Source organism: Metopolophium dirhodum, chromosome 1 (genome assembly GCF_019925205.1).
Source record: "Metopolophium dirhodum isolate CAU chromosome 1, ASM1992520v1, whole genome shotgun sequence".
NCBI lineage: Eukaryota > Metazoa > Arthropoda > Insecta > Hemiptera > Aphididae > Metopolophium > Metopolophium dirhodum.
The window spans coordinates 119,571,062-119,590,285 of record NC_083560.1 but is presented as its reverse complement, the minus strand read 5'-3'; the positions used below and the strand labels follow the sequence as shown (position 1 = coordinate 119,590,285).

General features: G+C 31.6%; 1 protein-coding gene across 1 annotated transcript; it reads right to left on the bottom strand.

Moving 5' to 3' along the window:
* Nucleotides 1-4,586: 4,586 nt before the first annotated feature.
* On the bottom strand, nt 4,587-8,055 carry LOC132953569 (uncharacterized). Its single transcript, XM_061025960.1, has 4 exons — nt 5,175-8,055; nt 5,003-5,107; nt 4,685-4,930; nt 4,587-4,597 (listed from the first exon to the last, which is right to left on the bottom strand). Exons 1-4 carry the CDS (start codon nt 8,053-8,055, stop codon nt 4,587-4,589), a joined length of 3,243 nt encoding a protein of 1,080 aa, XP_060881943.1.
* Between the last annotated feature and the right edge of the window lie 11,169 nt (nt 8,056-19,224).

The window sequence follows — 19,224 nt, the reverse complement described above, 5'->3', positions numbered from 1 at the left end:
AAGCTTAAAAATGTTATACGTAAGTTTTTATTATAGCTATAAAATATTAACATAGGCATCATGGTTATTTTTTATAAGCATTTAAAGTTCAAATTTCGTAAAAACTACAGTTAATTTGTAGTTTAAAACTTATAAAATATTAAATGTGTATAAGCTATAACACTAGAAAATTGAATATAAGGTCTTTGATACAAGTAGTTTATATTTTTTCCGAAAAATTACAGATAATTTTAGGAAAATTGGTATGCAAATACAATGTTTATTCAAAAATGAATTCATTCTGGTAAGACGTTTATGTAATTTACGTCTTGCTTACTATAGTTGACAGTTGAAACTTGATAAATATTTATTCTTTTTAAGTAATAATAATACGTCAATTGGGGGGGGGGGGGGAGGGGCTTCAGCCCGTAGGGAGTAGTGGCGTGGATTGTGAAATAATATTACCTATATATTTTGATTTGATCAGGGCCTGATTTACCGTTTTATGGGCCTCGTACAATTTACAATTTTGGGCCCCAAATTGTCCTTCTCTATTTTCTTCAATAATAAAATAAAATGAATGCATAATTTATTTTTAAATTAGTGTCGTATGTAATTAGTTGCTTAAATATGAGTGGCTATAGGCAACTATAATTGGATCATAGAATAAAATTGTATTGTTAAAAATTTGATTATTTATATACAACAACACTACACTATTTCAATGCGTATAATTAATGTTTAATATTTATTCCAGTAAATGTACAAGTTAAAAAGCAATTTTTGATTATTACACTTATATATCAAATTAAATGTTTTTAAGTTTAATGTTTTAAGTCAAATTTGATTTCAGCTAATCAGTTTTCACAAACATTTCGATTGTGCGCTAGTAGATAAACTAGTTCTAATAAACCTAAATTTATTCTAACTACCGTGTAGTTTTTTTTGTTTTTTCATGACGTTTAATCCTTTAATTTTCTCTTCATTGAACCACTTAATTATTTATTTTGACATTTTAAATTATTAAATATAATAAACAAATGACAATTAATAGATTATACAATAAATACGACTGACGATATAACGACGCAATACAATAACGTCAATAGTAATATTACGATTTACGACGATAATAATATTATTACTATAATAACGGCAATTAGATTTTGTAATTGGCAAAGTCGATTAAGGTCGTCGTTTTCAGGGAAAACTCATACTTTATAACCCACCAAAATCTCCAACTAAAATCCAAATCTATTTGTTGGTTTTCCGGCCAAAGTATGATAAAAAGGTATACAATAAACTTTGTATGCTGGAAGTCGGTGGGCCCCTCTTATGAGTGGGCCCAGTGCAAATGTCCCATTTGTCCTTCCATAAATATGGCACTGGATTTGATATTTTTTGTTAAGAGGATGTCAGCGCACTATTTATTTTCTCTCTCTGGCCCACGCGCAACATAGACAAAACGCATTAACGCAGAATCATTTTTTCTATGTTTTTAAGTAATCTTAGAGTAAAATCACCTATTACAAAAAACATAGAAAATAATATTTTTAAGGGAATGACGTATCGATCTGTCCAAATATTGTACCAAAACAATTTAAACATAATTTAAATTTACAACATATTTTATTTATTTTGAATGTCGAATACAAAGTCAAATAACAATAAAATATAAAATCGATATGTCATGCCATCAAAAATATTATTGTCTATCTTTTTTGTAATAGGTGATTTTACTCTAAGATTACTTAAAAACATAGAAAAAATGATTCTGCGTTAATGCGTTAACTAATATATATGGCGCAACAGCTAGTCGATACAACGTGATGAATCGCACATTCTCACATTTATAATTATGAAAACACTTAAACGTGTTTTCGCAGTATCTATATAAATATTATAATATCATATTATTTTCGTCGTCCAATTCGGGCGGCAGCCTATATAATACTTTCGGCAGCGACAGCCGTATTGTGGCAGCTGTATACTATAATATAGTATAATATTATATATAGAGTATGTGATGATATCTTAGTGATTATATTTTAATTACTATTATCAACTGGAGGAGGGGAGGGGGTTAAGGACGCCAAAATATGGTTTCGCCCAGGGCGCCAATACTTCTAGCGCCGGCCCTGCGTAGATGCAACTATGACGAAATTCGTACTGTCATAATTCATTATACAATATGAATATGCCTTTTTGTAGTTTATATCACACCAGTTTGACGGTTTGACCATTTTGCAATTTGATGTGAGAAAATTATTATTATGTTAAATTATTAATTGCAATGTGTATAATATTTAATAACGATATACCTAAATTATATATTAAAATACGTAAACTATACAATATTATTATGCGTGTAACCACTTATCACTGGGGCACGTGTGCAAAATTCGTGATGACTGTGTGACTGATTAGTGCATAAATTGATAAAATGCTGGAATGCATGCTGGTGCCTGGGTATTATATTATTATAAAAAAAAATAGCTTGCATAACCGACTTATGACGCGTCGTATCTAGTGTGCGGATTCGTACATATGAATACGTTGAATTCAAAAAGAGTACGTTGAGGTACGTCATCAAAACGGACGCCGACGTATTTAAGTGTGGGAAGGCCCTAACAGTCGGTCTGCACTGCACACAAGGCCCGTCCATTACACCGTAGACGGTCGCGGAAACACCCACGACCGACGCGCGCCGTTTGTAGTCCTCGTGAGTTCACGCCATTGGCGGGGGCTCTCACGTGACCATAGACCTTATTATAGACGGAACATGCCAGACTCGCGGGGTTACGCGGTGCGGTGACCGTAAATAATTACGTCGTCGTACCCGCATAATAATGTGTTGTCTCCATTTTAAGCTGGGTCCACACTTGAGCAAAATTACATTGTTTAAAAATTTGTGTCGCAAATATTTCTTGTGACGCACAGCTATAGCGTGGACGCGGCTTTACACACGTACAGTGGCGTAGCCAGGGCGGATTTTTGGGTGTTTAACCCCCCCCCCCCCCCTAATAAATATATTGTTTATAGGGTTCGGGACTGCTTGCATGTTGTATTGTAGTGGTCGTAGATTATTTTAGATAAGTTATAAATTTGTCTTATGAAATGGTGAAATTAAATACAAAGTTTGAATTTGCATATTTGTGCCATATTTTGTATTTTTTTAACTTAAATGTACCTACATACAATTGTCGGGAAAAATCATATTTGGATAACATTAAAAAAATATTATGTTTGGTTAGGTATACTCACGATAATTTTGAGATTTGGGGAGGCTGAAGCCTAAAACCATACTATTATAAAACTGAATAAGCTTAAAAAATTTAGTAAATGTTTGGGAGGGCTGTTTAAGTTGTTATAGTTAGCCCTATTTTCGCATATAGTACGTAAGATTTTATAAGTCACTTTGTGATAAAACTGTGTTGAAACTATAATTGACATCTAGATTCTAGATTGTACGAAGAAATGAAAATCAGTAAACATTTTAATTGTTCATCAGACTATTATTAGTACGTATATAGGGTGATTCCTCTTATGTACCTGTCTACCTACATCTTATTCAAATCCATCCTACAAACTACGTATTTTTTTAACTGAAACTATTGCGAATTCCTTGATTGGTAGACAAAATTGATTGCATAAATTGGCTTAGTGCAGGTATCTATAATTTATAAATGCGTATAAGAGGTATAACATATTATATAAGTAATGGATTTATTTAGGGCGAAGGGGGGTTAACCAAAATATGTAATAAGTTAAAATAATAATTATGACTAAGTATAGTAATAGTTTTTCAAAATCTCATTTCAATTAGCGAAACACGTTATAATTGGTAAAAATAAGGTGAACCACCCGGTATAATACCTATATATTACATTTTTGCTTATTAACACATAAACAGTATATAATAATATTATTATTGCCACTGTGTGCACGTGCATCCCATAATATTTAATGCGTACCTATATATTGATTATATTTAAACCATTCGCGTATTACAAAAATATATTAAACTCATATATTATGATATAGTACCTATATAATATTTATACTATATAACATAACTAACACTTATGAAGCACTCGCGAGTTTTTAGACTATAATAGGTACCTATGTACCTACTTATACTTATACTTTTATTATGTATATCGTATAATATGCACAGTGACACTGTGCAGTCTGTGTGTACCGCAAATGTAATTTTTTTTATGTAAATAAATAAAATGATGTGACAACATTGCATCAAGGAATTTTTAAACGACGAATATTATACCTATGAAATACGATAATTTTGAAAGACACACATAACGCAGTGTCCCACGCGAATCCGACAAATGCGACAAAAAACAAAACAGTTTGTGTTTCGTCGCATCGGTCGCAATTGGAACAACACGGTCAGAATAGAAATCGCACGCACTCGATACATCGGACGCATTTACTATGGACACGGCTAAGACTAACCCTATGTCCTGCGTGAACACGTTGAACGAGGAGAGTGCGGGCGAATTATATTCTGACCACGCTGTTCCAAACGCGGCAAAAATCAAGCTGTTTTGTTTTTCGCCGCGTTTGCCACGGTCACTCGGGACTTAGAGTTAGGCGTAGTCTTACAGACAAAAATAAAATATGTTAACACATGTAGACATTAGGCAGACATACAATATAGCAGCTGCATTGAAGAAAACTAATTTACGTTTTGCCTTAATTTTCTCCTTGTCGTTCAAAATGTAAGCGTATGACTTTGCTCGAAGCGCGATAAACTGGGTAATTAGCTGTCCCTTTCCCTCATCGGAGAACAATCCTGGAATTTTCTTTCGTTCGGAAATGTAGCATGGATGGTCTATCGGTAAATCTGAAGTATCCATCCGGTCAAGTAAGTTTGAATTGCACTTCAAATCTTTGTAAAAATCGTCAGTCTTAATGTGATATATCAGTGAATCTAGAAATAAATTAATAAAAAAAATAAATATAATGTTTTTAATAGAAAAATTGAATAATAATAATAATTTACCTGTATCTGTATACAAGAGGTTGATATTATCGCCATAATGTGCCTTCATTACATTAAAATGGTAATCGTACATCATGGTTTTACTGATATCTAATACTGCAAAACCTATACAAATAATTAAAAATTATAAATACTAAAATATGACATTTTTTTATGCAAGTAAAATTTTTACCTATATATATTGGTTTGTTAAACATGATAATTTTGTTTTCCAATGAGACAGCAGCAAGATTTTCACTGTACGTCGTACAGTGTTTAAATGTTTGCTTGTTGATGAGTTTTTGTAATCTTTGTGGACATGAAACTAGTTCCATCTTAAAACGTTTCCGTAAAGATTCCATAGTTTTCCCAAAAACTGCATTGTTTAAGAGTTTGAAGAAATCCTTTTCGAATTCATTCTTTGCGTTCTTCCTCATTTCGGTATTTAATTTAATGTATTTTGCAAGCCAATCCGATTGTTTGAACTCTAAAACTCTGTGTACTTTTTCTACAATTAAACCATTTGCTATGGCTTGCTGCAGGTTTCGATAATGGATTACGTAATTTTTTTTTGAATGAAGTGTCGCCATAAGTTTTTTCACTTTTGAACCAGGAGGAATTTTGTTCTCAGGTAAAAATGGAAGATCGTTGTGTAAGTCATGGAGTTCATTAGGGTATGATATGTCTACCTCATACACTCTGCCTATATCTGACGTCGGCGTCAAAGCATCTAATCCATCTAACTTAGGCTCCACCCATTTAAAGTCACCGTATGGCATGTGCTGTGACATTGCCCACCCGTACAAATTGTTACAATCTTGGTAAACTATCCACGATTTTGACTTTGTTGGGTCATAATCTTGGGTTTTTTCATTATTAGCTTTAGCGTACCTCATACTTGCTTGTGTGAGGCCGCCGCGGATTGAATTTTCGAAAAATAAGTGGGTGTCAAAATCAGAGAGTAATTCTAGTTTGACTTTGGTATATTTCAACATACAGTCAAAACTAAAACCTGGAGCTGTAAAGTAGTAAACAGGGTCTAAATTGTATGTAGAAATGCACATGTCTCTGAAATTTTCAAACACGTCAGCCAACAGCAGCACGTCAATTTTTAGATACAAATCGCTATATTCTCCTAGGGTTTTGCATTTGAAATGGTTCCATACTGTGACTGCGTGTTCGTATTCCTCATCGTCTATATGTTCTTCCGTTAATGTGCTATAAAAATCTTCTTTCCGAGGCAAAATCGTTTCTTCTAACTTGTCCCAACTATCGGTAAACTCGTAAGGGTATACACCCTTACGTGTGACGAGATCCATATCTCTGGGTGCGAATGCTTTTGCGGTTTCTCTGAACTTCTTGAACCCTGGTGTTAATAAATTTTCTGCGAGTGTTGATAACTTTGATGCCATGAATCGACAAGAGTCTATGAATCGAATTGAAAAGTTGTTGGTAACGTGTTTTGAAAATGAAATGTATTTTTCTTCGCTGTTTGGAATTACTGAGATTGATTTAGTGTCATTTCCGAGTTCGGTTACGATGAAATGTGCATCGTAATTAGACAAATTGTGTAGAAAGCACGGTATAAAGTTAGGTTTTTGGAGTTTCAGGTTGCAAGTATTGCATAAAGTTTGCCTAAATGTCCCTGATAGATGGCAGTGATCTGCCACCTTTTGGTTTTTGATAGAAAAATTACATTCACATAGATTGCATGTACTTTTCGATACATGTGCTATTTGCTCTTTTTCTGTCATTATGATGGGTTTATTTGTTTTAAGTAAATCTTGAACTCTTCTCGCGATCTCTGTTACTTCATTAACGAAACGCTTGGCTACATCCTGATGTGACTCGCTTCCGCGATAAATAATAGGTGATGTTGGTATGTCATATTTCTCAAGCAAATCAATCGGAACGTTTTCTGTAGCCTTAACGAAATATCCAAAGCTCATCGGTTCGTGCTTTTGAAAAGCTGCTGTTTTCTTGCCTTTTTTTTCTTCGCATTTAACAAGGAGTGCCTCGAAATCGGCATATATCGCGAACGGATGTCTTTCAGTGTTACTCCACCCATCGAACTCTAACAATGTACCGGGATCAGGCATCTTAGGCAGAATTGGCTTGTGTGCTCCACATATCAACTTGTGTTGTTCAAGTCCCGCCTGACCTTTTAACTTATATTTTGTATGTATATTGTCAAAACTGGTAAAACATCGTTTGCAAAATACAATATTTTCGGTGTGTGATGTTTTTTGTGATCTCACAAGCCTCGAAAGGTTCGAAATGTAGGTGTAGTGGCTTTTATGACCATCAGTAATTAGTAAGAGATCAGAATGATATTTTTTTTCTTCATCCACAACCTTAAGTGGATAAACAATATGTTTCTTATTCTTTTCTTTTTTTAATCCATAAACGTTGACTGATATTTTCGGATTATTTTTTTCAAATGTTTTTATTTCCCTCACAGGTGTTGGGAATGTTATATCAGAAAAATTATATTTGTCCTCGAGCGATGTATAATTTTCAGCCACTTGATTTTTAACCTTACCCGAAACGTGTCTTGCTAGGATTGCCCACTTGAAGCACTGTTGGTCTGAGTTTTGGGGATTGATAATTGCTTTTTTATTTTTAATGTCCTCTGGAAGTGTAATATAAGACGAACCACCCATAGGGAAATAACTATATACTCCTAACAGTAAACCATCTATTGATTGTAACGTAAATCCACTTCCTTTAGAAGTATACATTTCTTCTTCTAACAAAAGATTGAGAAAATCTTGATTAATTTTAGCTTCGATATCTGTATCCATAAACATTTCCTTGGCTGAGGTCTTAAATGCTCTATTTTCTGCTGAATTTTCTACGTTCGGACGTTCATATGTTGCTTCTAGTTTAAGATTATATTTAATTGGTTGTTTTGTTGATAGTGACTTGAGTAGTTCTATTAAGTCTTTTTTTGTTGATTCTAAAAATGTTCTGTAGTTCGTCAAATTATCTGTATTTTTCACGTAATACCAATTGATTTTATTTGATAACGATGTGCCCGTCTTGATGAATCCTCGTGTCTTGACGATGCTCATGCGTGTCTTTTTAGCATTTGCTGCTTCATTCGAATTTTCCGTATGATATGGGCGCTTATGACCACTGTGAGATTGAACTGAAAAAAAAAAATTGTTTTACTATTATATTGCTAAACATTATAGAAATGCATGTTAAAGCTTGAAAATATATAAAAGTTTTTAATGAGACAGAAAAGATAAATTGTTGTTATAAATATAAACGTTTTTTAGTAAAAAATACCTGAAGAAAAATTAAGAATTTAAAAAAAAATGTTAGTGATGTGTTTATCGTATAGGAAATACGATTTTTAAAAATATACATTAATGAAATGAGGTAGGTATCAAGCTCTAGTATTACACACATGTATATGTAATGTATATATATATATTATATATGTAAAAGCAAAAACAAATATGATATAGAGCTCTCAGTTATAGTAATAATACACAACGTTCTTTTGTGTAGCATGAAACAATAGTAACAGAACGATGTATATACGCTGGCTTTCGTAATAGTTTATTAAGATCTTTAGATAAATATTATGCCTATTTATGTTTTTATTGGTATTATATTAAATATATATAATATGTTTTTCATAGAAAAATAAGATATTCATATTGTATTATTATATATATATGTATATTGTATAATATGGTCAAATATATTTATTACAATTTCTGTTTATACTTAAAAATATATTATATACAAATTAAAAATTATTTATATATGCTTTTAATAGCGTTATGACAATAATCGTATGGAAATATTTTCAATTAATATATTATTACATGAATTTATCAAAACTATTGAACAATTTTACGAACATTTTTAATGTATATATACATATTATTATGATCTTAACAGGTTTAACTATGATAATTATAGGATTTATCAGGATTGTATCTAAATTACTTTATGTTTTCCATGATTTTATACAACTTAGAATATTTTTTCCTATTTTTGTTAAGAAATTATGATTTTTCCGTATGTTTTTATGTATTTTCACTAAGATGCTTATATTTTTACAGGTATTGTTTTATGCGATTTTGAAGAAAAAAAAAACTAATAGCATTTTTTATTTTAAATATTTTGAAAGGTTATAAAGCAACATTTATTTTAATTCATCGATAAAGTAATATTTCTACATGAAGTGTTCTATTTTCTATAAAGTACCTAATATATTATCCATAATTACCTAAGTAAGTTATATATATATATGTACATATAAAGTTATGAATAATATATTTACCATTATAATCGTAAATGTGTTCAGCTAGTGTAAAAAAATCTTGAATTTCTTGCTTGGTTATGGTTGGTTGTTGTTGAACTACAATATTTGAACCTGAAAATAGTATTGTTATTAATTAGATCCTTAAAAAAATGATTCATCGAATAAATTACATTTCATTTAACACCTTTATTATTATATATTGCCTTTAGGTAGTATAATGTATATAATATGTTGTATTAAATAATTAAGCATGATATACGTAGCCTTGATTATATATAATATATATATTATCTAATACATCTGTAAATAGTTAAAAAATACTTACGGTGTTTATCCTTGGTATGTCTGATGAGGTTATCTTTTCGCGTGAATATTTCTAAGCATATATTGCATGAAATCTTTTTGGAAACATCATGTGACTTGGCATGTCTGTGTAAACTACTGATTCGAGTAAAGGTTTTACCACATATACTACAGGGGAACATGATTACGTCTGATGAAAACTGAAGAACACTAGTCGAACTCGCGAAACAAGACTTTACCCTTCAACGAATGGGTGGGTGATGAATTATAGAAAAATATATTGTACTTTAAATAACAGTGTGAAATAGTTAACGAATTATTAACGTATTCGCTAATATCAGAACTAGTGGTAGAAAAATGAACTACGGTGTTCATTAAAGTAAAATAAATAACTTAATTTTTATAATACTTGTAAAATATTTGTATACACTTTAAAACCCCGTAAGAACTCTGAAATAACACGACTTGAACGGTAGTTAACAGACTGATTTAATTTTAAACTATGCACTATACTTTATGGCTGGAATTCATCGACAATACTCGGACGTGTCGCTACAGGCTTGTACAGGTCTGTAGTCTGATGATGTTGTTAGAGCGTGAGGACTGGTGGCGGGGTGTAAAATATATTTTAGGCTGGTACTCTGTTTCATTGGAATGTTTTATTGATATAATTGTGACTACGTCTGTGTGTGTGTGTGTGTGTGTGTGTGTGTGTGTGTGTGTGTGTGTGTGTGTGTGTGTGTGTGAATAGAAAAAATATTGGATACGAATAATATCTAATGGCAGGAAATATACGACGGAAGCACCATTGTGGTCTAATGTTAAGACATTATATCGGTCATTACTAACATTTTAATATCGTTAAGTAAATCGCATCCTGGCGACGTACGTATGTAGAAGACATTAGTATAATAGCCGTGTGAATTGCAAACATTTTTATTAACATACATACCTACTTGAATTATTTTTTCGTATGAGTAGTATGTGAAATAGTTTTATCTAAGCGAATTATTGGGTACCTTATATGATATTATGAGCATGTATGTTAGTATGTATGTATATATTTATATGTATGTATGTATTTTTTTTTTAAAAGGGGAAATAAAAGGGGAGGTAATGTATTTGATTAGGAAGGGGTAAAATATATGTCGAACAAGTGTTCGATATAGTCGATACAAATGTACATCAGAATATTATATATATTTTTTTTTAAAGGGGAGGTAATGTATTTGAAGGGGAAGGGGTAAAATATATGTCAGACAAGTGTTCGATATAGTCGATACAAATGTACATCAGAATATTATACATACTTTTTTTAAGGGGAGGTAATGTATTTGAAGGGGAAGGGGTAAAATATATGTCAGACAAGTGTTCGATATAGTCGATACAAATGTACATCAGAATATTATACATACTTTTTTTTAAGGGGAGGTAATGTATTTGAAGGGGAAGGGGTAGAATATATGTCGGTCACGTGTCGGATCGGGTGGTATGTGACGAGTGTATGTGTGTTGCGGGTTGCCTATATCGAGTAATTAATACAAGTTTGGGAGGTGCGTGTACTTCGAATTGCCTATACAGAGGTGCCTATGCTTTTACATGTAAAATTTAAGGGGGAGGTGCTGCTGAACATACATATTTATACTACTGTTAACCTAACCTAATGGAGTTTATGCGCTGTGTAACGCGTCTATAACTTTACTGCCGTCAATCCGATTACTTGCTTACGATAAATTGTGTTTCGTAAAAACAAAATTTATAATTTTCCCTCATACTTATGCCACGCTTGTATTGCGAGTACACCGACTTACACCGTTCACTGTTGTAGTATATGTTTGCATTAAAACAACAATAATAATAATATATTATATAGGTATGACAGATGATCGTAAATAATTAGTAGTCTTAGTAATTTTAGCGCCCCTCCAGTTTTGTATAGGTGTACCCATATAGACCTATAAAATATAGGTCTATTATAGGTCTATGGACTGGGGTTTAGTGAGTACCCACACGAAACATAGCAGGTAAGCGGATACATATGTATGTTCCCTCACGGAAAAAATTACACCCGTACGTAAGTTCCCACACGAAAATTTATTCAGAATTAGGACTTAAACGACTTAAACGTATAGTTGGGTATAGTTGGTCCAAATATATAATACAAATTAATAATATAATGTGTAGATATGGTCCACATATTATTTATACTTTCGCAAGCGTTTGTAGTAAGACTTGTATCATGACTTGCACTAGCCCAAATACTAGGGAGGAACTATATATCAATAGAAAAATATCAGATTATAACTTAAAAATAATTACACAGTATGACTATGTGGAGTGTTTGAGCTTTCGAAATAAGCCAAATAAAATTTGATTTTCTCTATGACTATTATTATAATTATTATAACTATAATAACTAACGTATTAATCATTATCACGTTGAGCTCCGCCAAAAATACGTCCGGTCGACTATGCGTCGGCACCGGCGACCCGCGCTCTGCAATCTGTATAATATATCCTCTGTATATAATTAATAATAATTAATCTTATTGCTATATAAATAATTAAAGAGTAAAAGTAAATAAAATATAAATACTGATGGTACTGCTCTTAATAATTTTTATTTCAAAAATAAATTCAATAATTAGTGATGAAAATAATTTTATATTTATCAATCATTCTGTACATTGAAGGGACACGCTGTATACCTCCAGACGTAACAACAATAATAGAGTTAGAGTATATTATACTATAATATATGGTATGTTATTGTTATCGGCATTCGAAGACATCGTCATTTCGGGTAAAAAATAATAACATACCTACACTAAAAATAAATAAAAAATAAAAACCAATTTTACCATTAGATTCTAATCGCCTATAATATATTTAAAAACGTTATCTCATCGCCAATCAAAATTATGAACCGTCAAAGTGAATACTATACTTGTGGACGAGTAGTTGACACCGGCGACCTGCAAGGCAATGTTATAGATGTCGACTACCCGTCGACCGTGGAGTTTCAATTTTCAACATTAATACCAAAAGAAAATTTTTGATGTTTCACATCTGCCAGGTGTCCCGCGACGTCTTAATTTTTTCTAATAAATTCTAACTAAGTTGCAGGGCTTAGAAATTCTCGCAAATGTATTTTTTTAGTAATAAATTAGGACTTAGAATATCCAAAGTAAAATACAATTTGTTTCACACTTCCCTGATGTCAAATACAAAATTGTATTTTTATTAATTTTTGCATACATTTTTTAGTGTTATTTTGCTTATTCCGAATATTAAGTGCTCTTTTTTTGTTTTGTTTAGGTATATTCTCTCGTTTATGGATGAATATAATATGTATAGAATTTTGAATATATTTATGAATGTATAAATATGTATATGAATAAGACAAAACTGACCATTCTGACCGGGACATTTACTGTCCATATCACATATCATATAACTATGTATAATTATCAATACACACCATACACGGTACCAAAGGCACCAATGTTAAGTGCATACTTTTAAAATACTATTGAGCTCTTATAATTAAGCAGTGCGGGGGAATAATAATAAAAAAAATTCAGATAAAAAATTTGTCGGCTAAAATATGGTTCTGCTAAAATAAATGTACAAGTAATTAGGTGTAATAACCTCTCTGCTGTTGTATAATATTACAGCCTATATAGGTGTCGAATGTCGAGTGTCGAGTGTAGGTACCTATATATAGTCATTGAGGAAGCCACTGTTATAGTATGTACTGTATATAATATATTGTTGTACATAATCATTGCGTAATAAAAGCGAATTTGAGTATATAGGTCATCAGCCAGCCTATATGTATTAGTATAGGTATTGTATGATACTTGGTATGACATATTAATATTGCTTTTTGTCATAGTCATCAGCAGTGATGTAGTCGTAATTTTTTTTCTGAGTATACGCTTTAATGTGGAAGATATGTAAACGTGGGGGGCTTCGCGCAATCATACTCCTAAAATATATATTATTATACATTTAAATTTTTTATGATTACATATGTTAATTTCTTAACCCCCCTCTCCCCACTTCTTTTTAAGTTAAGAAACCTAAATATTTATTAAAATGTATAGTCTTAAAAGTATACTCGGTAGTATATAAATTAGGTATCACAACTTTGAGTAATTAAAAATAAATGAAAACATCATTTTTTGTAGATCAATTTATGTAATTTTGTGACACAGTGTACACGAAATAATATTTATTGATAAAATTATTTTCAGTAATGCATGTGACCGTGCATCTCGGCGTCGGCGCGATCGTTATCGATAAGCTTATAATTTTAGATGTATAATTTATATATATATAATAAGTATAGATCCATGCGATGAAGTTAAAAATATATGTGTAAAATGTAAAAATAATAACCGTTCCTAATGAACGTGATAACAAGGAAATATGTTTGGTATTATTATTGGTTATACGTTAATACTGTTTATATTATAGATTTATACAAATTATATTTTAAGTAAGTATACGTATCAACCAAAAACTGGAGAAGTCGTTATACGCCGCATACCCGCGTATACGCCCCACTTCACCACTACTCATAAGTCTATACAGATTAGGTACACCGTAGACACACAAAAAAATACAGAAAACGTTGTATGAAATCAATACATTTATCACACCGATAAAAATCTAAAAATTAATATTCGATCGCTATAAGGTTAGAACATATTATACAAAACTACAAATGATGTAAATATGCAAATATTTGTACACATATTAATTCATTATAATTACCTACAGTATTAAATTCTCTATCATTTAAATATAAATAATTGTAATAAAAAATGGTTTTAAAACTATTTTCTTTCAAATTTATCAATTATTTCTTCGGAATTAATATTATTTAATATTTATTGTGACGGGTTTGAACGAACAATAATTAATATGCAATATTAATTATCGAATAATTCGACGGTGTTATTTGATACTTTTATTTGTAACATATTTTTCTGTACTTAAAATAGATAATATACCGTGGTCCGTGACGGCCACACGTTCTAGTTTTATGAGACAAGAGGCCGAGTACTATATTATCATACTAACATACTATAATATTATTATGTAATGATATATTGTACATAATATTATTATCAATAATCAGAAGTACGTTAGTAGGCACATTACACGAGGCACATTCCAACACGCACGTCCCGCCCGTTTATTCGCTCAAAATAAAACAGCAATTTTAACAATTTTAAGATACGAATGCATTCGGATAGTGTAAAACGAGGTTTAGCTATGTAATGCAACTATGCAAGATTGCCATATGAAATATAAATTGTTCATTTGATTATTAATTTTCACCAAAACAATTTGTCGGTGTCATTATTCAATTTTTAACTAGCTGGTAATTTCCAAAAGAGTCATTATGGTAGTATAACATATTTAATATTTAGATTTTTAATTCATCCAACTAATCATACAAATTAGAAGTCCAAACAAGACTGCTATAATATTTTGAGTTGTGGCCATCTTACGTTGAATAAAACCTAATTTTGTGCAATGTGTTGAATGCAACAGTAGGTAATACGCTGGTAAATGGCATTTCATATTTAGTAGATATTGCAGCCATAATAATAAATATTAAATTCAATACTGCCATATTTTAGTACATGCCGTTCTCAAAATTCAAAGACAGTATATACGTAGGCGCAATAAAGGCTGTTGTCGGCCTGGCCCATATTTTTCAAGAAATAAATGAAATTATTTACCAAAATGTACCTACTATATTATAAAGCCCAGAGGTATGCGTTTGGATCCATTAAATAATTTTATAATAATAATATAATATACATTTTATTATTTTAATGATACTAAAATCATAATATCTATTAGTCCGTGGTAATAATAATATAATTATATTATAATCATAGATGTTTGATCAATATTATATGACTATATCTTATATATATATAAAAATCTCGTGCCCCGTGTTTGTCCGGGATAAACTCCGAAACTACTGGACCGATCTTGATGAAATTTTTACACTGTGTGTAATTTGGTCTAACTTAAAAGATAAGTTAATTTAAAAAGGGAGAGGACCAACCCCGGAAGGTGCTCAAATGACAATTTGTTATTGTATACATATTCAATCAGTATTATTATTATGCGTCTATAAGCAATGATGGGTTTTTAAGCTATATAATAATAATAAAAAAACAACTATTTGCTTTACTTTTTAAATAAAAATTATAATATAACTAGCTAATCCCGTGCACTACGTTGCCCGTTAAATGTATCAACTCCATATGACTCAAACTTTGTTCAATTCATTATTTAATATTTGGTGTATGGTGTTCAAAATGTATCTTAACTTTTCCGTTGCCCCGAATAAAAATCCTGTTTCGCAGCAGTATATTATTAGGTGGGCAATCTACTTGCGGTAGATCGCGGACCCCGTGCTGTTTGTACGTAACTTTATAATTTAACTAGTAAAAACGATAAACTTGGTATAACTTTGATACTTTAGAGTGAAATCATACGTACAAACCGCACGGGGTCCGTGATCTACCGCAGGTAAATTGCCTACTTGAAAATAATGTACTACTGCGATTCAGAATTTTTATTCGGGGCAACGGAAAAGTTAAGATAAATTTTGAACACCATACACCGAATATTAAATAACGAATTGAACAAAGTTTGAGTCATACAGAATTGATACATTTAACGGGCAACGAAGTGCACGGGATCAGCTAGTATTATATATATATATATATATATATATATCGATCCATATTATGTGATAAATATCTATAAAACGTTTTTAAATTATTTTTTTGAGATTTGGTATTTTTGAGAGGCACTTTGAATAATTTGCCTCCTAGGCCCTTTAAATCCCAGGCCAACACTGAATACAGCAGCATTTTACAAATTCACTTATAAACAATTCTAAATTGTTGGGTTTTATAAAGAATTGGTAGGTATTTCTTAATATTTTAAAATGTCATATTGACAATATTGTGCTTTACAATAATACAATGGCACAATATTGAAGTTTCTAATTTCAAATACCTAAACGTAAGTGAAAACTCCTTCGTTTAATATCTTTGTTTTAAACATCAAATCTTCATATTATATTATTTGTCACTATATATTTTGTGATGTGGTGGACTTGTTTGTCTCAGTTAAGTCTACGAATTATTGTTGCTCATATAGAAAAACACGCGTCATGTTGAAAACACGACAATTTAATTTTGGGCGTTAGATCACGACCACGACGTTCTAAAAACGTGTAATATAATTAAAACAAATTATTATTAGTATAATGTACTAAATATAATTATTATTAATACTGTAGCCACATGTATGTCTGCTGTACTGAAATGTGATACAAAAAATTACAAAAATAAGGCCGTGTGCGGTAGCTCACACGTATATATTGACAGTTATGGTTCAAGTAACAAACAAAAAAGGGGAAAGTTGGTAACCACTGAGTACCAATCTGCTGTACAGTTATAGGTATTGAGTAAGTCGCTATAATAGAGTACCTAATGGCTTGTACTATACAGTGTATGAAGTATGTATTGAATTTGAATATAACGAAAAACGATTGAACGAGACCGTCCGTAATAATATTGTAGAGTTTAGACAGCCGTCAATATAATTTTATAATATTATATTATAATATGTAGTATATAATGGGAAAATAATATTATGTTTTAGCAATTAAGCAATTAAAATAGGTCAGACTAGCAAAGCAAATAACTATAATGACTTGGTGCACCGTCCGTTTTGTGCTGCAAGTACAGGTTGAAATAATGCATACGGTGACTGCACAATTGTATCACATATTATTTACGACTATTTGCGGTGCAGCAGAAAAAAAGAATATTTTGTCAGAATGCAAATCGAGGTAATCGTTGCGACGTATTGTTGGAATTAGAATCGTGTGTTTGAGTGAAAAATAAACTTTTTTTCATGATTACAATATTACATACTGACATGTGCGTGCGAGAAGCCTCCGTGGCTATGGTCAATTATTGGCCCACATGGACGCCACACACACTAATAATCATTTACGACTAACATATAGATCTCAGGTGGCGACGACGAGATTAGAAATTTCCTATATGATTCTCCTTAAATCAATGCCATAGCGAGGCACCTTAACGAAGAATCCTCATTAGTCATTTACCTATTTCAACAACTGTTAACGTTTATGAAAATATTCCCCTTTTGAAAAAATCCTAGATAAGCTAGGTACTGTGTCAGAGAGCAATATAATTGACGCCTAAATTATTGTCCGGTTGGTCCCCCACGACTCATCGGAAACCCTTATAGATTTCTCGAGTAGGCAACTTAATGTGCATAACGACAATGACTAATGATGACGGGTGAAATCAAATGGAATTTAAGATGGTAGGTACACAATAGTTAGAGGGGAGGAGAGTCTACGATCGAATCAGTCTGGTACAATGATTAGGCAGGCGTGGATCTAGAACATATTTACAGGGGAGGGGGGGATCTTTAAATAAATCTTAAATATAATTTCAGCCCAAGTCTGATAAAAATATTGTACATACTATGTAACCTAATAGGCAATTATTATTACTTAAATCCCAGACGGCGACCGGTAAAAACGGACACGGCCGAAACATCGACAATTTTATCGGCTGCTGAAAATAGATAGAATAGAAAATTCACCAGTCTACGTGGGGGAGGGGGGCATGACCCCTTGGATCCGCGCCTGTGATTAGGAACCGCACATAAGTCAGACCACATTTTTTATTACTAAACTTTGTTGACGACCTTTGTAGACGGGCTCTCACAGAACTTACGAAGTTGCTGGGGGACTTCCGCGTTGGCACCCTCTTAGCGGTGACGTTAACCACGACAACAGTGACACACGACCGCCGATAGAAGCAGATTTTTTAATCTAATCGGTGTCAAACCCCAAGCCAGTATGACGATAATGTAGTAATTATAATAATAGGTAACAATGCAAGACCTACTATGAGATATTATTTAATAGCCTTATAGCCTATAGACATAAATGATTTACTATGTTTGACCTCACAATGATATGAATGAGTATAGTTGCTTCAAATATCACAAAATACCAGAAGTAAAACTGGGCTGCTGGTGTTCGAAATAATAATAAGAAAAAATTATGCTCGCAGTGGAACTTGAATAAAAATTTACTTACTTTATTATATTTAAGTATATAAAAATCAAAGAAACGATGAAAAATATGTACGCTGCAATAACGGGATAACGACTATGACAAAATTTTTACCGACAGTTAAAAAGAATAAACAAATTAAAATCAAAATTTTCTTTTGCCTATAAATAGCTAAAAAAAATTCGAAATATTTTGAAATTGTAATTGTGTATAGACATTAGTGAAAATGTTAAGTATCTATAGTTATTAGGTTTATAGTAACACCAAAAAAACGAAAATCCATTTTGTCGATAACTGCATGGTTTTGCTTAAAAATTTCAGTTTTTCCTTAATTTTTTTTTTTTGTTTTCTCGACGATTTTGTAAACTTCATTTTTTCATATTTAGCTCTCTAAAGTCCCAACTAGATTCACTTTCCTGCCAGAAAAGATATTGAAGTTGAAAATCATTGAATTTTTATTTAAACTATACCTACTTATCGTGTATA

What these genes read in the sequence shown, in the direction of transcription:
- LOC132953569 (XM_061025960.1), bottom strand. Translation starts at nt 8,055, where the DNA reads ATGAGCATCGTCAAGACACGAGGATTCATCAAGACGGGCACATCGTTA. An exon ending in TAACAAACCAATATATATAG is followed by an intron (nt 5,108 to 5,174) that starts GTAAAAATTTTA and finishes TTATTTGTATAG; the next exon opens with GTTTTGCAGTATTAGATATC. An exon ending in CCTCTTGTATACAGATACAG is followed by an intron (nt 4,931 to 5,002) that starts GTAAATTATTAT and finishes ATTTATTTCTAG; the next exon opens with ATTCACTGATATATCACATT.